Source organism: Nilaparvata lugens, chromosome 1, assembly GCF_014356525.2.
Source record: "Nilaparvata lugens isolate BPH chromosome 1, ASM1435652v1, whole genome shotgun sequence".
Taxonomy (NCBI): domain Eukaryota; kingdom Metazoa; phylum Arthropoda; class Insecta; order Hemiptera; family Delphacidae; genus Nilaparvata; species Nilaparvata lugens.
In genome coordinates, this window is record NC_052504.1 from 14,216,000 (window position 1) to 14,237,967 (window position 21,968).

Here is a 21,968-nt window from a genome sequence, read left to right on the forward strand (position 1 = left end):
CAGCAAATCAACAGTGAATGCCATGAAGAGTGTTAAGAACATTTGGGTGATTTTCGAACTAGTGTGACTCATTAATTGACTATCAACGCCAATATCTACACCAATAACTACGCCAATATCTACACCAATAACTACGCCAAATCTACACCAATAACTACGTCAATATCTACACCAATAACTACGCCAATATCTACACTGATGTCTACACCAATGTCTGTGCCAATGTCGAAGCCAATGCCTGCGCCAATGTTGATGCCAATGCCTACACCAATGCCATCGCCAACAACTAAGCCGATATCTACACCGATGTCTACGCCAATGCCTGCGCCAATGTTGATGCCAATGCCAACGCCAATAACTACGCCGATATCTACACCAATGTCTGCGCCAATGTCTAAGCCAATGCCTACGACAATGCCGATGCCAATGCCTGCGCCAATGTTGATGCCAATGCCTATGACAATGCCAATGCCAACACCAATGCATTAGCCAATGACAATGCCAACGCCTATTGCTGACCATGTAACTCAAACTTCAACACTACCACATTACCTGGAGGTAATTGCCATCCATGTTCACGTTCACAACTTTGAATTCAGAATAACAGTCACAGTATCATGAAAGAATTGATTCAAAAAAAAATCCTCTCCTAAATTATCCTGTATGCAGAACTCTAAACCTTGAAAGCTGAAAATATCAAAAAACCAAACCTTACCTAAATTAATCCTCACCTAAGTTAATCCTGTATGCAGTGTCTATCTCTTTTCCAAAAAACAAATTACATTGTCATTTCAAGCCTGAAATGTACATTGTATAATTATATGATACAAATTTATGTGACTCTGTATTGATTTGGTATGCAGCCATCTACTACAAGCATGAGGCAATGCTAACTGAGATGTCACCTGTATCGAGTTTGGTATGCATCATTGACTACAAGTATCAGCCCAACACTACGAGAATTCGGATCAGCCCAACACTGATGTCATCACACTGGAGTCACACTTAACTGAAATTCATACTGAGTGCCTTAACGGACTGTTTTCCCAAAATTTGAAAGAAATGAACATTTTTTGATTTATTGAAATTTTATGTGAAAATAATGTAACAATTCTTTTTTCAACATACTAATTTTTTTTGCAATAAAAAATTGAATTTTTCTATCTATTAAATTTATGTGCAATTTCAAAAACTATTCTTTATATATATTAAACTTTCTGTTCAAATTTTTTTCTTAAATTATAAAGCTAAATCAAAAGTAATTTTGATATTCTATACTTGAAATATTGTGTTTGGAAACATATAACAAATGCTATTGATGAATTTTTATAATAATTTTCAATATTTATATGACATGTAATGTTTTTATAGAAAAATTGTTACTGTTCTCGAATTTTAATTTCAACAATTTCCATTTGTTTCAATGTAATTTTTTTTGTTTTAAATTCTCAACAGTAAATTTTTTATGTCAAGAGGGGGTATTTGTAATATTACATTTTTCTCGATTTAAATCGAATCTTCAATTCGAGATCTATAAAACTTGATAGTAAATATCAGAGTAATCGATATGCGGACAACTTTTAACTAAGAATTTATCGTAAATAATTGTGTTGCACATTCCAGGTATCACCGAAACTGACTTAACAGAAATAACAGATAAATAGATCATTATAAATATAGAGGATATATAAATTTAAAATAACATTTCGAAATAAAGTTTTATTGAGAACAATGTAAAATGTAAATTCTAAACTTGTAATTTATAATTTTTGGAATTAATATCGTGACGTGTTCATGATGTCGACACTGGTTTTGAGGTGGGGCTTTACTCCTGTACTTGTTAGGTTCTCTCTAAAAATGGTGGCTGGCTATGTGTTCTAATTTTGTGTTCTCTGAATATTTTCTGCTTAATTGAATTTTTAATGTTTTAAATTGGTTTTGAACAGTTTTATGGTGTTCTAGTTTTGTAAAAAATTGTTTTGTGTGTCCTACAAGCCTTTAGCCTTGTTTTTCAACTATAAATGGATAAGTATTTAGCTTGTAATGATGTTAGATGCTTAAGTGTGTAAGGTATTGTTTTGTGGATTTGTGTTGTATATTGCCAAAATTCTTCTGAAGATTATAAGTTGGTTTGCTCTGAAAACTGGATTTCCCATTCATAGCAATAGATCCATTCATAGTTTTATCAAGAATCTACCATTTTGGAGCCGATAACTTCCTGTAGGTTAATAGGTGTGAAATGCTATCCAACCTATTTAGGAGAAATTGGTAGCACATATGATTATACAGGGTGATTCATAATTATGGTAAAATAATTTAATAAGTGATAGTAGAGGTAAAATAAGAAAAAAGGTTCCTATAAACTTACATCCATGAACGCTTCATTAGCGAACTATACAGGATGAAAGATTTCACCCAGAATTCAGTTCCTCTGGTGAAATATACCGATGCTGAATTGTTTGGGGACTAGTTTTTGAAAAACTTATGTTGGATTCATTATGGAAAAATATCTGAAAAATTGAATAAAACTAGTCTGCAAGCTGTAGTGTGAGTAGTTTTTGAGAAAAAAGTTGAAATATGCAAAAAATCTAAGTAGGAAACACAGACTTCTACTTTGATGCCCAATAACTTTCTTCAATAACCAGTAACAAATAATTTTTCGCAATAAAAATTTTAGAGAATTTAATTCTGAAAAGAATTATGTAAGCTGTGTGATCTAAATTTTAATAAAAGTTGGATAAAATGTATTCTTATGTAGTACATCACACCACAAAAATTTGCTGTTTTATGAGAGAGAACTAATAACTCATAGGTTGTAGCTGATTGCAAATAAAATATTCGGTTTTTTTATGAAAAGTTTTTTTTATATGAAAGTAGCATATCTAAATGACATTAAACTTATAACAAAAGACTAGTAGATTATGCCATTAAGCCTGGGAGGAAGCTCGAACAGAAGTAGATGATCTCCTATGATTCCTGCCCAAATGTTTACTGAAAACTGATGTTGTGGACGATTAGGATTGATGGCATGAGGATTCTCATCTGCCCAAATATGTTGGTTGTGGACGTTAACGATAGCTGTTCTTGTGAAGTGTGCCTCGTCGGTAAATAAAACGGTTGTTAAAAAGTTTGGTTTAACAAGTTTTACTAAAAACCATCGGCAAATACCAGCACGGGGAATACAGTCTCGTGGCAATAGAGTATGAACTTTCTGGAGGTGGTATGGATGTAATTGTTGCTCTTTTAGTATCCTCCAAATAATAGATTGATTGACATTAAAACTGCACTAACAATCTCTAGTGCTCTTCTTGGATGTTCATAAATTCATTAGAGCTTGTTCTTCTAACTTAACAGTCATAGTAGATCGGGGTCTGCTGCATAATGTGCTCTTTGGATATCAAAGAACCTGTTCCAGACAGACGTTGATGAATAGTGGCAAAAACCTTGAACTTGGTCATACTCGGTTAGGAAAGTTCTCTTGATACGAACGTCTTGCTTCAGTACTATTACAGTTACTGTCCCATTCCATACATTAAATGCATGTCAGCTAATTCGGAGTATAAATAATGTCTAGAATTACCTGCCATTTTTACTTTCCTTGCCCTATTACCATAGGTAAGGAAAGTATTGCTTTCCAAAAAAAATTAAGGTACCCTTATTTCAAGTTTTCTATACGTTTCAAGGTCCCCTGAGTCCAAAAACATGGTTTTTGGGTATTGATTGGTCTGTGTGTGTGTATGTGTGTGTGTGTGTATGTCTGTGAACACGATATCTCAATTCCTAATTGACCGATTGACTTGAATTTTAAACTTAAGGTCCTTATACGACGAGGATCCGACAACAAGAATTCAATAAAATCAGTCCAAAATGGCGGAAAAAAATGGCGGATAATTACAAAAAAACCATGTTTTTCACGGTTTTCTCGAAAACGGCTCTAACGATTTTCTTCAAATTTATACCATGGATAGCTATTTATAAGCCCTATCAACTGACCTGAGTCTTATTTCTGGGAAAATTGCAGGAGCTCCGTAATATTTTTGAGAAAAATGGCGGATAATCACTAAAAACCATGTTTTTCACGGTTTTCTCGAAAACGGCTCTAACGATTTTCTCCAAATTCATACCATAGATAGCTATTTATAAGCCCTATCAACTGACATGAGTCTCATTTCTGGGAAAATTGCAGGAGCTCCGTAATATTTTTGAGAAAAATGGCGGATATCACTAAAAAACCATGTTTTTCACGGTTTTCCTCCTCGAAAACGGCTCTAACGATTTTCTTCAAATTTATACCATGGATAGCTATTCATAAGCCCTATTAACTGACATGAGTCTCATTTCTGGGAAAATTGCAGGAGCTCCGTAATATTTTTGAGAAAAATGGCGGATAATCTCAAAAAACATGTTTTCCACGGTTTTTTCGAAAACGGCTCTAACGATTTTCTTCAAATTTATTAAATGGATAGCTTTTTATCAGCTCTATCAACTGGCATGATTCTCCTCTCTGGGAAACTAATGGGGGGTCCACCCCATCCTTGAGAAATGTACTTAGTAACCTCCTTCTCGTGCATGAGGTAGGTAGGTAGCGCAGTTCATAAAAAGAACACATAGTCGAGATATTTCGTCTGTAGAACAGCTGTTTTGACGACGTTAAAAAATTACGACTAAAAAAATAATCGAATTTCACAATTTACACTAAGGAAAAAGTACTCTGAAAACAATAATTATATATACACATATACAGAGTTGATCGTAGTTTCAAATATGAGCAAGGAAAGTTGTGTGAGTGTACCACACCAGATTTTTCAAAAAGGACAACACAAAAGCAAAGTGAAATGATTACAAATAACTGGTTAATAGATTAAACAAGAAACACAGCGCGGCTACAGTAGGCTAACTTACAGTTTGTTTTTGTGTTCAACAGTGAGCTAAAATATTTCTGAAAATAATTTTCAGCTGATAATTTCTTTAAAATATTTTTTTATTCAAAACAAAATTAAACAGCTGTTATTAAAATCCATGTTTCATTTGCAATCAGCTAAAACTATGAGTTATTTAGTTCTCTCCTCATAAAACAGCAAATTTTATGGTGTAATGTACTACATAAGAATACATTTTATCCAACTTTTATTAAATTTTGTTTGCACAGCTTACATCATTTTTTTCAGAATTGAATTCTCTACAATTTTTATCGCAAAAAATTGTTTGTTTACTGGTCATTAAAGAAAGTTATTGGGCATCAAACGTATAAGTCCGTGTTTTTCTATTTAGATTTTTTGCATATTTCAACTTTTTTCTCAAAAACTACTCACACTACAACTTCCAGACTAGTTTTATTCAATTTTACAGATATTTTTCCATAAGAATCCAGCATAAGTTTTTCAAAAACTAGTCCTCAAACAATTCAGCATCGGTGTATTTCACCAGAGGAACTGAATTCCGGACGAAATCTTTCACTCTGTATAGGTCGCTAATGAAGCGTTTATGGATATATGTTTATAGGAACTTTTTTCTTATTTTTACCTCTACTATCACGTATAAATATTATTCTACCATAATTATGAATCACACTGTATAGTAAACGTACAAAGATAATAATTCTCCTGCCTCACGAAGAGACAGACAAAGGTTTTAAGAAGTTTTCAATTACCTAAAAAGTCTAAACGTGAACATTTTCAATTTTTAAAAGTTCAAAAAAAATTAACTTTGAAAAGATGAATCCAAAATATGAACTCATAAATCATCTCTACTTATCACCGAATAAAATACGAGGAAAGGACAAGTAAACTTCACTGAATTTCAATTGTCATTCAACAATCTAATTTATCAGGTTCAAATAGTTGAATATACCAATATTATTTCTTTGCAACAATCAGAAAAATCTATTATGAACATACAGTATAAACATGTGGTGATCTGAATCGATCTATGGTAATAATAGGAACTGAAACAATAAAAATGTCATTCCATTCCAACTAAAACGAAACTGATGTCTGTGTTGTATTAGAACTGCTGAGTGGGTAATGCATACTGAGAAAGTCATGAATAATCCAGACCAGCCTGGCGACTTTGATGCTTTTGACACCGGAATCTCGTTTTATTTTTATTAAAGAATGAAGACCATGTTCATAGTAAAAAGCAGTTCTATACTTTGTATTATTATATGAGTAGTGATTAACATAATCATGGTTTGTCAATTTTAGTCGCTGAGCTGAATCCTCAGTCGTAGAACTATGGACCAAGCGCGAGCTTTTGCTTTCTATGTCGTATACCGTCGACACAATCTTCGGCTTTTTTGTAGTTCGATTTTTTGCCGTTCTTATGAATTCTGTTGAATCAAACATAATTTATTTACAAGTTGCGCTGAACCTGGTAGAGTTCATAGGAACGGTAAAAATCAATTTTACGGAAATCGATGTGCATGTAACTGGATTTAGAAGATCAATACGATAATGTGTTCTATCATAATTTAATGATTATCACAGAAATGTTCAAGTGAAAACGTTGGGCGCAAACCTACTGCCATGAGGAGACAAATAAATTTATGAAAAGCTTGATTGCTTGAATAGTGATCTGGATATCTGTTACACGTTTTTAGTTCAAGACATAATATGTCTTAGAATAATTTTTAATCTGTTTTGGTCAATCGACAGGAAAACGTTAGTTTTTCAAAGTTATCTTACTCCCTTATTTTGGGTATTTTCAGAAATCAAGAAAAATATCCCACCAAATTTCCTACACGAATACAGTGTTAGTTGTATTATATTAGCTGCAGTACATACGTACTGTATAGTACAGTACCTGTTCGTTTTTACCGTATAATTATATGATAATAGAAAGCTTTATTAAAACAGCCATAACTTCCTTGTTTTCGGATATTTTCGAAAACGGGACTTACGCTTTAAGAATTTGGGGTCGCTGAATCCAAATCCGAATCTTTCTATCTTCATTTTCAAGAAGATAGTTTTGAGAAAAAGTGGTGACCGGAGAGACGTAGAATCACCATGTGAAAGCGGCGATTTGTCCGCTAGTATCTCGATCCAGCCGGTTTCTGCTTGCCTCGAGGGAAAAGACGTGACAAAAGGAGGTTCCTGGCTCGGGTCACCATGTGAAAGACACGATTTGACTCAATGTACTTTGACAAAAAAAACGTGAACACTGTTCAGTGTTCAAGTTGCACGTCTCCTATCGTGTGAAAGTAGCCATACGGTACCCGCGGAAGGCTACAGTTGGAGATTCCACGCTGTAGGTTGTCAAGAGTGAAGGACTCTTTCCCAGTGTTGGCACTCAAAATGTTCAACCTGCTGCCGGGCTCGTTGAGGGATCTTCCTATAGGTGTTTTTAAGAAGAGGCTGTCAAAGTGGCTGATTGAAAGAAGCTATTACAGTATCAATGATTTCCTTGGGGATAGCTTTGAGGGACTGTGATACCACGTCATCTGGATTATCAAGTTTAAAGTTTTTTTTATTTTTTGACGCGATCTATCCGGGAACACCTGGCTAACGATCAAGACTTTGGATGTATTGGATATAAATATAAATTGTAATCTTCTTGATGCTATCTCATCCTTTAACTAAAAGAGATTTACTTGCAGTATTTCACATTTAGCCTAGTCTGTAAAATTTTCTTTTGCTGAGGATGATGCCACATGAGCTCCAGGCTTGTGCGTGGGTAATGAGATGGATGATGATAATTTAAGATGAAATGTACTTACATATTTCGGTGGATTCCGAACCCCAGTTGAATTATCTTATTTATTTTATTTATTTTATTTATTCAAGGTGATACACATACTATAATTAGGAAAGAAAAAACAGGCAATTGCCCAAAACTTCTTCAGTTCCTGGATTTTCACATATTAAAAATAGTCCAAACAATTAGGTTAAGTTCAAATTTTGATTTCTGCCAAAGTTTCCGCACCATCCGAGGAAGATAACACAGATATAAAATTGATTTTGAATTTCACAATGTTGATATAAAGCCGAAAAACAATAATCAATCCGAAATTCAATTAAATTAATTGAAATAAATTAAAAATTTGTGCGTGGGTAATGAGATGGATGATGATAATTTAAGATAGCTTATCGATAGCTTATCAACGCAACCTTGCAGCCAACCGCTTCACTGTTTATTATTTAATTTCCCTGATTTGTTAATATCTTATTGTATATTTCCAGCTCTCACCCAATCTTTTCTGTTTACTGGCTGTTAAAGAGGAGAAAGTGCTCTCAAATGAAAATGAAGATGTAGAAAAAGGAGGAAAGCAAGAAAAAGAAAGGACAAAAAGCAAAGGTCAGTTGATTTCATTGCCATGTTCTTCTTTCACATTTTGATTCCAGTTAAGTACATTGTGATGCTATAATTAGTTTTCCCTGCCATTCAATTGTAGGAACTTTGCAAATTCCAACAAAAATTTCTAGATTATAAAATATTTGTATTTTATGTGAATTATATAAACCTGTACTGGAAATATTTGTTCAGCCTCTGTGGCTAAGTAGTTGGGTAATTGTTACTAAAAATATCTCGATATCTCACTTTGTGTTGATTGTATTGAATTAATTTAGCCTACACACTTTCACATTTCAAGTTGATGTTTGATTATGTTTCAGAGAAAACATTACCCATCGCTTATGTCAGACTGATTCGTTTGGAGGAGCTGGATAGTATAGCCAGAATGCAAAATCAGAAACAGAGCACAGATGATGAATTTGTAAGTAGTCAAGACGTTTTGAAATCTAATGTATCCCAGTTTAATTCCAGGCAATTTATCTATGCATTTAATAATATACTAGACTAGGTATACAGGGATGTTTTATGAGATATTAGTCTGTAAACTAAGGACCACGTTCACTGTTAAATATTGAAGACTATAAAAAAACTGAAAGATTTCGGTGACAAGTTCGCTAGAAAAATAGTAGGTGAAAGGAAGGAAATTTTGCACTTACTTTGTTGTCCAGGGCACAATAACGTGGTCAGCGGTGGACGTTGGAAAAGGCAAGGGTCTCGTTGAAGAAGAGTAGAGACAGCACGGGTCTCGAGCTTGCTCACGGAGCCGGCATGGCATACAGCCGTACAGTAGAACGTCTGATCGTGCACTGAGTCGTAGAATAGCGAAATACAATTGTACCATTGTTCTTCGCCCTTATCGTAAATTGCGTAATGCCAGGAACGGGTGGGAAAGGCGAAATAGAAAGAGAAATAAGAGAAATCAATATTGATCTCAAATATATTATATACACAAAAAAGGGTAAAGTAAAAGTTATAACTTTGTAAAACAAAAAATGAATAAAAAATTTAAAGCTTCTTGCACAAGTATGAAATTCTATACATTAATAGGACATACCTTCTCTACAGGTCGAAGGTAAGTCCCAGTTGTTGTTCTAAGTGTAACAACTCTTACTACACCATCATCTCCAGGATGAGTAGCAAGTATACGCCTCAATCGCCACTTGCGAGGAGGGGTTGGCTCAACTAAATAAACAAGATCGTCTATCTTTACATTAGGGGTGTCTGTGAACCACTTGTTTCGTTGTTGTAATGTGTGAAGGTATTCACGTGACCAAAAATGCTGGGATATTTTAGATAAGTGCTGCCACTTATTACACTAGGTAATTATCTGGTGATTCATCAAAGTCTTGTTCAGGAGGAGCTATGAGAGGTGCTCCAATAATAAAATGTCGTGGTGTAAGGACATCCAATTCGGTGCGGTCAGCTGAAAGGGGACACAGTGGTCTAGAGTTTAGAACAGCCTCAATTTTAGTCAAAAGAGTGAGCAGTTCTTCATAAGTCAAGGAGCGGTCATTTATTACTCTATAGAGATGATGCTTTACTGAACGAATACCACGTTCCCAAAGTCCTCCTGTGTGAGGAGCTGATGGAGCATTGAAATGCCACTTTATTCCTCTCATTGCTAATTCAGCTTCAATAGAATCTGAAGAAGAATCTAAGAGATCATAAAGCTTATTGATGCGCTTACTGGCACTCACAAAATTGGTTCCACAATCGGTGTGTACAGTATGACACAGTCCACGACGTGATACAAAACGATCGAATGCAGCTAGGAAAGCGTCAGTTGATAAGTCAGACACGAGTTCAATATGAACGGCTTTCGTAGAAAAACAAACAAATAGAGCAATATATGATTTTGAAACTTTTGCGTCACGACACTTACTCTCTTTTATGAAAAATGGATCGCCAAAATCAATTCCTACGGTTATGAATGGACGGCCTTGTATAATCCTGGATTCAGGAAGGTCTCCCATAATAGGGTAATTGGGCTTTGCACTCAACTTGAAACAAGTGATACATTTCGACAATTGTGAACGAATAGCATTCATTGCTGACTTAATCCAGAATTCTCGAGCAATTAGAGATTGTAAGGCAAGTGGTCCAACGTGCAAATATTTCAAGTGATAAAATTCAATTAGAAGAAGATTAGTGAAATGGCAGGATTTCAGTAATAAAGCAGGATGCATAGACGACTTAGGAAGATGAGCATGCTTCAATCTTCCCCCCACCCTGAGAACACCCGTCTCATCTAGAAAAGGAACCTACTTTTGTAGAGAAGAGTTGCAATTTTCTCCACGACTTATAAGATTTATTTCATCTGAGAAATGTTTTTGCTGGTTGACTTTGATGAAGAAAGTCAATGCTTGCTTCAATTCTGAACATGAGAGTGGTCCAGAGAGTCGTTCTTCTTTAACTGCTCTCAAATTGAATTTAAATCTCAAACACCAAGCAGTAACTCGTTGTAATTTAAAAAAAGATGAAAATCTTTCCATCACATCCCATGAATTCGAAGTAGTTAAGAGAGAGCAAACAGTTATATTCTGCTTCATCTCAGGTAAGTCCGAGATAGAGTGACAGTGAGAGTCAAGCGGCCAGTCCAGTGGTTTCAACAACCAGCCGTCGGGTCCATGCCACCAAAGAGGTGGCATTCAATAACTCATTGGGAAACAAACCTCGCGAAGCACAGTCAGCTGGATTTGATGACGAAGCAACATGATACCAACAAGAGGGAGGAATAGTATCCTGAATCTTCGTAACTCTTGTAGCTACAAACGTTTTCAGCAAATGTGGTGAAGTTCGCAACCAACCAAGAACATTATTTGAGTCAGAAAATGCGTATATTTGAGAAATGGGAATGACATCTTTGAAAACATTCCACAAGTACTCGAGAAGACGACTCAGTAAGAGAGCACCACATAATTCCAAACAAGGAATCGATATCGTTTTCAAGGGGGCTACTTTAGACTTGGCTAGCCTAGAACAATACTTGAGGTAATTTCACGACCATGGGTAACCAGATAAACAACTGCTGACAGTCCCTCTTCTAAAGCATCAGAATACCCGACCAAAAATGCCTTATCAAAGTCAGCTTGTGAAATCCATCTGTGGATATGAAGTTGTTCAATCAACGGTAATTGTTCACACTAATCATTCCATTCTTTCGAGATATATAAAGGTGCGTACAGACTTTCGCTCTGCTCCGCAACCGAACGTCACTCCAGCAGAGCGATTGATGATCGACCGGGGAGCAAGAGTGGTTCGACCAGGGAACGCGAGAAGATCTAACATCTTCCGTAACGTTCATGATGGGTGTGACTGCAGAGCGGGGACGGAGCGACTGTGGTGCGATGGAGGAACGAGGGCGGTACGAGGGCGGAGCGTGCTCGGTGCGGGTTGGAGGCGCATATATGTGTACGCAGCTTAAGGGTACATTCTCATCCTAATCAATACCTAAACGCCACAGATGTTGAATTAAGCATCTAACACGAAAAATAAGTGGTGATAGCCAGCCCATAGGATCGTACAAACGAGCAACGTGAGAAAGAACTATGCGTTTTGTACAATGAGTGTGTAACCTTATAGGAGAAGGAATCAAGTGACGAATTCCATTCAAGTCCCAAAACTTTAATTACCCCATTGCCATCGTCGTCAATACATAGTGGAGTTTTGATATGCTCAGTAGGAAGATCAGCTAATAAATCAGGAGTATTGATACTCCATTTTCTCAACTCAAAACCGCCTTTAGAGGGTAGTGATACAATAGAGTTTTTCAAATCATGAAGACTCTCCTTGGAATTTGACCCAGTCAAAATATCATCAATATAAATATCGTTTGCGATAACTCGAATAGCTTCAGAACAATTAGAACCTTCATCTATTGCAAGCTGGTGCAATGAGCGCTGCGCTAAATAGGGTGAAGAACTAGGCCCATATGTAATCGTATTCAATTGATAACATTCAATCGGTTTGTTAGGTTCTGGCCTCCAAAGTATGAGTTGAAATACACGATCCTCCTCACGAATCCAAATTTGACGAAACATTTTTGAGATATCAGAAGTAAATACAAATTGATGAAGTCGAAAACGACAGCAAATATCAACTATATCTCCTTGAAGTTTAGGACCAGGATGAAGAATACTATTAAGAGATTGCCCATTAGGTGGCTTTAATGAACCGTCAAACACAACTCTTAATTTTGTAGACGAACTTGTCTCTTTCAAAACAGCGTGATGTGGGATGAAATATTTTTGAGAATCATCAGTTGAAAAAGTAGATTCAATACGAGTCATGTGACCCAATTGTTCATACTCTCTCAAAAAATTATGATAATCAGCCGCAAGTTTGGGCTGCTTAGCGAAGCGTCTCTCCATTGCTAACCAACGTGAGAGAGCATGTGAGTAAGAATCGCCTAAAGAAGAAGGCTCAGCTTTGAAAGATAACGGAACAACATATTTCCCATCTTCAGCACGGGAAGAATAATTATTGATAAATATATCTTCACAAATCAAATCATCTGGATTTGAAAAATCTGGTGTGGCGCACTCACACAACTTTCTTTGCCGTTATGAAAATTGATCACCTGACGCTAGTGTACTCGCGCATCTCAAGTCTACTATTCAAAGATATGAGACAGCTGGTGATAGGTCAATAACGCTGGAAACACACGAGGTCTGCTATCTCTTCGTAGTGAATGATTTTATAGAACCAACAGTTGCCAACAGTTTGCAATTATTTAATAATCACATTTTCTCGGATTTCAAGCTTATATTCAATTCTAGGTGTAAATGTTACTGGACATTAATTGCAGAGATTTTCATGCTCAATCTTTTCCACTTGAAATTTTTTGTTTAAATTGTATATGAAGGCTGATAATTGAGAATCTAAAATCAAACTTTGCATAGATGGGGCAAAGCTCCCGAAATTTTTACAGATATAGGACTTATTGCAGTTGATAGGGCTTATTAATGACTATTCCAGGTAAAAATTTGATCAAAATCGTTGGAGCCGTTTTCGAGAAAATCGCGAAAAACACTGTTTTTGACAACATTTTCGTCATTTTAGCCGCCATCTTGGATTGATCTTGCATTTGATCGAAATTACTCGTGTTGGATCCTTATAGTGTAAGGACCTAACGTTCCAAATTTCAAGTCATTCCGTCAACTGGGAGATGAGATATCGTGTACACAGACGCACATACACTCATACACACACACTCTCACACACATACAGACCAATACCCAAAAACCACTTTTTCGGACTCAGGGGACCTTGAAACGTATAGAAATTTAGAAATTGGGGTACCTTAATTTTTTTTCGGAAAGCAATACTTTCCTTACCTATGGTAATAGAGCATGGAAAGTAAAAAGGTTTAGTGGGAGGCTCTTCAATTTCCCAAAATCTTTTCAAAGTTGTATCAATAGACTGTTCATGAGTACAAAGATGAGTCGTAATAACTGGAAGAGCAGACAGTGAGAGTCGAATTTCTCTAGTAATTACCCACACGAATATACTGTGTAAGGCTGATGGTACTCCATCACCACCTAGGATCCGTTGACCATCATACAGGAACGGGAATAAATCAGCAGCAATCAGAAAATCAATAGAATCAGGTTTGTCATAATCAGGATCAGCAAGGATCAAGTGAAACGATTACAAACCTTACTAGGAATAGTGAAAGAAGGCATTTCACTCGTAATCTGTGACAGAATAACAGCTTCGGTATTCAATATTGGATTATTATAGATTCGTGGCTTGATTGTGCATGAAGACGAACCTTTGATATTAGAAATGAAACTCTGACCTAATCCAGCAATGGGAAGTCGTTGTACGCAAGAAGTAGTGATAAATGAATTTTGTGCTCCAGAATCAATTAGCGCACGCACTGGGATATATTATCCGTGTGAGCTCGCTGAATATGTACAATCGCAGTACCCAACATTACAGTACTTGTACTAGGAATCGAACCATTACTGTGTAAACCAGCAGTAGGTGAATTGTTTACAGTAGGTTGACGCTTAGAATTCGAAGTAGAAATAGAGCTTGATTTGTTAGAAGAATCCTTATCCTCAAACACTACAGTTGGATGCATTGTAGTGTGATGACGTAATAAACATATTGAACAACAGTGTGTGGAAGGACATGAATTGACCATATGATTCCCTTTCAAACAATTGAAACAATGTTTCAAATCTCTGATAATATTCTTGCATTGAGTTGGAGTCATTTTAGAATACTTAGAACAAACATAGATAGAATGTTCTCCAGATTTGCAAACGGACACATTTTACTAGCATTATTAGGTGAATTCATTTTAGAATTTGAAGTTTTATTGGCTGTGACAGTAAACACCTTTTTTGGAGTATTACGTTGATAACTCTTATCACGGATCATAATTATCATGATAACTCGTTGAAACTTCCAGAGCATGAACTTGTTTTTGAATGAATTTAACTAAAACTTCAAATCTAGGAAGCTCTTGGGAATTAGATTTAAGTTCAAATTGTTTCCGTGTTTCTAACGATAAACAACGCAATCCCAAATGAGTGAGAATAAATTCACTCAAGTTGTCCATATACAAAGCTTTCAAAGCAACAACAGAGTATTTGAACGTAGAAAGAAATTGATTGAAACCTGCAATGAATTCCCTTTGAATAGGTTTGAAAGATAGAATAGTTTCCAAAAAATCGGAGCCTAATACTCGATTATTTTGATATCTGGTTATTAAACTATCCCAGACAATTTCGTAATTATCGCTAGTCAGCGGTAGGCTTCTAACGATAGGGAGTGGAGGTCCGGATAGTGCTGACAAAAGATGGTGAAATTCATCTACAGGATCGATGGATTTATTCTCATGAATCAGAGCTTTGTATTTATCTGTAAACAATGGCCAGCTCTGTAACGTGCCATCAAAGGAAGGCAACGTTATCTCTGGTAGACGAGCACATACTTGTTTGACCTCGCTTGTTGTCGCGACTTGCAAAGCTTTTTTCTCAGTTGTGAACTCATATCCATCATGAAATACTTGAATTTCAAAAAACATATCTTCAAATGCGGTTAATTTTTGAAAATCAATTTCTTGGGGTGGAGTACTACTTGCCTGAAGTAAATTAATGCGTTCTGTAATACCTATCTTTGAACTCATCATACATTGAATCAATTTGTTTATAACGAGAAATAAACTGCCTCTCAATTTTTTCATCTTTAACTGATCCAGTTAAACCTTTGTGTTTGGTAAGATCAAATAATAATTGCAATTTTTGGAATATTTGAGCTTGTTTTGCTACCAAAACACTCAATTTTTCAGTTTCTGTCATGATATAAGTTTGAATTAAACAATATTATTAAGATGCATACAATAAAAATAGAAAAATACTTGTGCAAGAGCATTGATGACAATTATTAATAAAATAAAAATTTTCTGAACAAGAATTCTGAAATTTGTACTGTATTACTATAGGTTTCATTCATTAATTTGGCCAAAGGAGACCATGTTAAATATTGAAGACTATAAAAAACTAAAAGATTTCGGTTACAAGTTTGCTAGAAAAATAGTTGGTGAAGGGAAGGAAATTTGGCACTAACGAGGGTCTCGTTGAAGAAAAGTAGAGATAGCAAGGTTCTCGAGCTAGCTCACGGAGCCGGCATGGCGTACAGCCGTACAGTAGAACGTCTGATCGTGCACTGAGTCGTAGAATAGCGAAATTCAATTGTACCATTGTTCTTCACCCTTATCGTAAATTATTGTGTAATGCCAGGAACGTGTGGGAAAGGCAAAATAGAAGAGGAAAAAAGAGAGAGAGAAGTAGGATTGAACATTCACCAAAATTGAATTCTCAATTTCTAAGGACCACATTCATTCTCTGAAATAAATAAAAGTTTCAAAATACATGTGATTTGGTTCATACAAGGTCTATAAATACAGGTCATGACACTCATGTTACTTATGGAGCGGCCATTTTATGGGGTCTTTATGGCGGTACATTTGAAAATCAAATCTAATTCAATTTGCTCGTAACAAAATTGTGCATTTTAAAAACAATATTCTAGTTCAGATAATATGTGAATTCAGGTTTTCAATTTTTTAATAATGAAATTTCAATAATAAATGCTTCAATTATCCATTTATTTATTATTAAAAATTGTTCTTATTCTTGTAACTCAAGGATTATGATTCAAAAGGCTTTGGGACAAGACAGAAATATGCGAGGCCAATTTCAAAAAGAGTTTCAAGTTCCCGATCAATTAAATCTAAAAATCAACAATTCAGCTCTTAGTTAGAATCTGAATATTATTATATTCTGTCGGAACAATTTATTTTACAATTCAAAGCCAAGCAATATCACTTGAACAATATTACAAAATAACACATCATGTTGTTCAATCCATAATTATAACATCTGATAAATTTGAAAATTGGTGAACTAGGACCCCATAAAATGGCGATTTTGCAATGCATCACGGGATTGTGTCATGACCTGTATTTATAGACCTTGGGTTCATATCAAATGAACAATTTATTTCAATTTTATATTCCATCAACTTATTAAAACTCTCAAACATCAATCTGAATATTATTATATTCTGTCGGAACAATTTATTTTACAATTCAAAGCCAAGCAATATCACTTGAACAATATTACAAAATAACACATCATGTTGTTCAATCCATAATTATAACATCTGATAAATTTGAAAATTGGTGAACTAGGACCCCATAAAATGGCGATTTTGCAATGCATCACGGGATTGTGTCATGACCTGTATTTATAGACCTTGGGTTCATATCAAATGAACAATTTATTTCAATTTTATATTCTGTCAACTTATTAAAACTCTCAAACATCCATTATTTACATGAAATGCCAAAATTATAGGAAACATTGTTGAGGCGGACCTCCTGTCATCAGTGGCGAAGCTAAAGGGGAATCTAAGAGTCTGAGACTCCCCAAAATTAATTATTATTTTTTATTAGCATGCATACATTTCTTTACAAATTTAGATAAGATCTGGCCAGACCGCCTTTCAAACTGTTCTGTGGCTCTCTGTCCGGCCGACAGCCGACTGGCTATCTATTCATTCGCATGGTGTGGTGAGCCTCCAACTCAGGAGACTCTCAATTCATTCATAATGGGCGTGGCGTATTGTATGGTTGCTATGACAACGTGACGTAGCACCATAGCTATGTAGTAGGACTTGGAGTCTAGGCTCCAAGCCTAGACTCCAGCTGTGTTCATAGTTCGAGTTCCATCTATATCGATGTCTAGATCTCGATGTATCGAATGGTCGACATCGAAACAATCGTCTTCAAACATCGATGCTTTTCAAAATTTGAAGATTTCAATTTCAAATAAATCAGTTGGTTTGTGGCTCGTGTTATTGTTCTTAACCTACAACTCGGTTTTGCGGTTTGCTTTGGTTTACTCAACAATAATGAAACTAAATCCTTTTTCAATTTTGGAATTTTATCTTTGATTTGTTGAACTTTTAGCATAATTGCTTATTTTTTAATACTTATACAATGGATGAGTGTAATGATCTGGTGAAGTATTTGCTTCAAACTCCGTTTTCTTCTTTGTCTTTTGAATAAAAATGTGCTTTGAAAGACAAGCAGTAAGCTTTAGAGTTCTTAGACTCCCCTTCTAGTTATAGGTAGCTTCGCCACTGCCTGTCATAGTGTTCAATGAAAAAAGTAGTTCAAAAAACATCAGTACAAAGATGAAAAAAATGATCTACGAATATTATAAACATATTATTGTTGAAAATTTATACCATAGTGTTCTCTTTAGATTGATGGAGACAAAAATCCTTCAAGTATGCAATCTATCTGTGAGGTAAGAAGATACATATTTGTGTTTGTTCTCTAAAATCTGGTTAAAAATAGAAAAAGAATTTTTTCAAAGAACAAATTGTTCAAGTTGTTTTTAAATTTGATAAAACTAGAATGGTTTGCTACACCTCGCAGATTGGTGTAGCTTATATCAAATTCATGCACCTTGAATATCGATTTTTAATTATTATTTAGAATCAATGATTGGAAAGTTGCTTAACACACGTTCACTGAACAAATTCAGTTCAGGGAATGATTATTGTCTCTGAGGTTTCGCTGATGTCATTTAATTAAAATTTCGATGGTAATCACAGGTGTGTGAGTTCGATCATTCATTATCAGAATGAGGTATTTGTTGATAAAAATTTGGCTTTTACCTTTCAGGAACTGTCGTCTGCTACTAGTGGCATTGATTTATCGGAAGGAGAAGAAGAAAAAGAGGATGAGGAGGACGAAGACAACGAATTAGAAGAAGAAGACAAAAAACCCCATCAGTGTACAGTCTGTTCGAAAATTTTCTCCTGTTCCAATCATTTGAATAGACATATGCGCATACACACCAAGGCTTACCAGTGTAAAATCTGTAAAAAAATGTATTCTGGATTTTATTATTTTAAAAGGCATATGCACACTCACACAAATAATGACAAGCCTCACCAGTGTACAGTTTGTAGCAAACGGTATTTCTTTCCTTATGATTTGAAAATGCATATGCTTTCTCACAGCAAAGAAAAGCCTTACAAGTGTACACTATGTTCAAAGAAGTTTGCTCGATCCTCTTACTTGAATTGTCATATGCTTACTCACACCAAAGAGAAGTCTTTCCAGTGTACAGTATGTAAAAAACGGTTCTCGATTGTGATTTGATTAGGCATATGCGTACACATACCAAAGAGAAACCATACCAGTGTACAATTTGTGCAAAAAGGTTCTCCGAAAAAACTGGCTTGAATAGGCATATGCGGTCACACACAAAAGAGAAGCCTTACCAGTGTGCAGTATGTTCGAAAATTTTCTCCTGTTCCAATCATTTGAATAGACATATGCGCATACACACCAAGGCTTACCAGTGTAAAATCTGTAAAAAAATGTATTCTGGATTTTATTATTTTAAAAGGCATATGCACACTCACACAAACAATGACAAGCCTCACCAGTGTACCGTTTGTATCAAACGGTATTTCTTTCCTTATGATTTGAAAATTCATATGCTTTCTCACAGCAAAGAAAAGCCTTACAAGTGTACACTATGTTCAAAGAAGTTCGCTCGATCCTGTTACTTGAATTGTCATATGATTACTCACACCAAAGAGAAGTCTTTCCAGTGTACAGTATGTAAAAAACGGTTCTCGAGCCATTGTGATTTGATTAGGCATATGCGTACACATACCAAAGAGAAACCATACCAGTGTACAATTTGTGCAAAAAGGTTCTCCGAAAAAACTGGCTTGAATAGGCATATGCGTACACACACAAAAGAGAAGCCTTACCAGTGTGCAGTATGTTCAAGAAGATTCTCTCTGTCTAGTAACTTGACTGCACATTTGCGTACTCACACCAAAGAAAAGCCTTTTCAGTGTACATTGTGCACCAAAAGCTTCTCTAGGTCGTGTGATTTAAATAGCCATATGCTTACTCACACTGGAGAGAAATGCCATCAATGTACAGTATGTACAAGAAAATTCGTCAGGCCTAATTGTTTGCGTAGGCACTCAGTTTAGATTATGTTGTTTTTCCTATTGCAACACATCATGAGTGTTATTAATGCAGTTAGTTTTTGGAATAATTCTTGTACAATTTATTCGCCCTTTTTTTAACACATTAAATTTGTCTACTTCTTTTAAATTTTGATAGCTTTTGATTTTATTTGATTGTATTAACATGTCATGCTGTTATACCTTTAAATTCAATTTACTACTAGTATGTGTGTACCCAAGCTGGAGAACTCGCTCAAAATTCCGCTCATATATTATGTCAGTTGTTCTATTAAAATCTCCGGGAATAGATTTACAATCAAATCAAGTTTTATTCTATGTCAACATCTACATAACAAATTCCGTTACACAAATTATATTACAGATCATTGTATACAATACTGTTTGCTTAAGAAAATTCTTGTCTGCAATTGAATCGCTAATTGCAGAAAGGAAACATGTCCAACTTTTTCAAAAATTGTTTTTTTTTTCAAAAAATCAACTATTTAATGTAAGATACATTGTTTACTATCGGAAGAATACATTTCCAACTGAAAGCATAGTAATGACGACGTTTTGAATATATAGTTTACTACAGGTTTATGTTCAGGTTTAAATAAGTTTTTTGTCTTTCCTGTAAAATTATGAAAACTGGACATGTTGCCTTTCTGCAATTAGTGATTTAATTATATTTCAATGATTTTTGATTACATGATTTTCCTCCGTAGTTTTTTATTTTATCAATAGCATACACATAATTTAAGTCTACATGATTCAAATAGAATCCAAATTCAAAAATTTGTTTATTCAATAAGAACCCAAAAAGGGGATGCTTATTATGTTGTTCTAAATAGGTACCGTAAATCTAAAACGGTAGTGTTACAAGTTTTTACACTTGAAAGTTTAGTTTATGTTTATTCAAATTATCTTGAAATTAATTATTGGAATGTCAGTAAAACACATAAAATTAGCAGTTATGGGTTTTCGGAAAAGCTGGAAATATCGGAACCGTACCACTTGGGCTACACAGAACAGTCAATTCTGAGTGGTACACAACCATTCTTTTGCCAGCTGTTTTCAAATAAATCAGGAAAACCAACCGATAAAGACTGATCACTCTTCACCAATCCGAGATCTCTCACACATTAGCTCAAACAACTGCATTTTTGAAGTAATCTTTGGACTAATAATGCATTGAAACGAAATTTTGCATGTGCACCGGAAGAACTACTGAAAGAAAAATGCCCCCTTCAAAGTCTTAGAACTCTACGAATGAAACTGCAAACAATAAACTTTTTAACAATGGTTATTTTAATTTGTTTGGTAAGGTTTATTTTAGTAATTTACCAAGTAGGGAGGATTTTTTTTTGTTTTTGCGCAAGTAAACACGATTTCGTTGTATCTTTGATATAGTCTATGATTGATATTTTGCACATTTATTGTTCCCCATTGTTGAATGTTATTAAAGTCAATTTTTCTGATGTATATTTGTTGGGTTTTTTTACATCATGCTACGGTATTATATTTATATGGTTCTGAGCTTCCAATTGTCTATAAACCCATTCATCATTTTGCACCTTGTTTAAATTAATAAAATATTGACTTTAAAGTCCTATTTTGTGGGAAAATATAAGGAAAATGCTCAACTCACACTTACGCGACTCAAGTCGAGAAGAGATTGCGACTCTAGTCTTCTCGATGCAGCATGTGTTTTCAAATGGCGACGATCAAACCAGTCGATTCTAGTCTCCACGACTGTGAGACTGAGTCGAGCGTCGACTCGATATGTTGGTTGAGCCTCGACTTGAGTTGTGTAGTACCGTTCATTTTTAATGAAAGTGAGGTTACGTTTTATGAAAGTGATGTTTTATCATTTTAGATAAGACTATATTCATAATAATTATTATAAAATTTGTTACATGCTAAGTAGTGATGAATTGGATCTTTTGTTTTTAATAAAGTAAGATTAGAAATGGAGTAGCATGGGACTGAAGTAGTGACAATGAGTAAGAAGTCATAAGGTCGAGAGACTGGAGTCGTACGATTTGAGTCGAGGTAGTGTGAGTTGAGCCAAATGGGAATTGATATATCGGTAAAAACTATAGACCTATTCTTAATAAATTCTCAAAACCACAGATTCTATTGAAAGTAGAAAGACC

General features: G+C 35.1%; 2 protein-coding genes across 2 annotated transcripts; both read left to right on the forward strand.

Moving 5' to 3' along the window:
• The first annotated feature begins 8,160 nt into the window (after positions 1-8,160).
• Positions 8,161-19,080, forward strand: LOC111049225 (zinc finger protein 570). Its single transcript, XM_039431142.1, has 3 exons — positions 8,161-8,292; positions 8,610-8,710; positions 18,500-19,080. The coding sequence occupies exons 2-3, from the start codon at positions 8,675-8,677 to the stop codon at positions 18,980-18,982; spliced, it is 519 nt and encodes a 172-aa protein (XP_039287076.1). The 5' UTR covers positions 8,161-8,292; positions 8,610-8,674; the 3' UTR covers positions 18,983-19,080.
• LOC120349516 (zinc finger protein 570-like) lies at positions 18,991-21,424 on the forward strand. The gene has a single exon (XM_039419885.1). The coding sequence runs from the start codon at positions 18,991-18,993 to the stop codon at positions 19,834-19,836; it is 846 nt and encodes a 281-aa protein (XP_039275819.1). The 3' UTR covers positions 19,837-21,424.
• The last annotated feature ends 544 nt before the right edge of the window (positions 21,425-21,968 follow it).

Excerpts from the sequence above, each read along its gene's own strand:
- LOC120349516 (XM_039419885.1), top strand. The coding sequence starts at position 18,991 with ATGCGTACACATACCAAAGAGAAACCATACCAGTGTACAATTTGTGCA.
- LOC111049225 (XM_039431142.1), top strand. The coding sequence starts at position 8,675 with ATGCAAAATCAGAAACAGAGCACAGATGATGAATTT. Across the intron at positions 8,711-18,499 it reads AGAGCACAGATGATGAATTT|GAACTGTCGTCTGCTACTAG; the intron begins GTAAGTAGTCAA and ends TTTACCTTTCAG.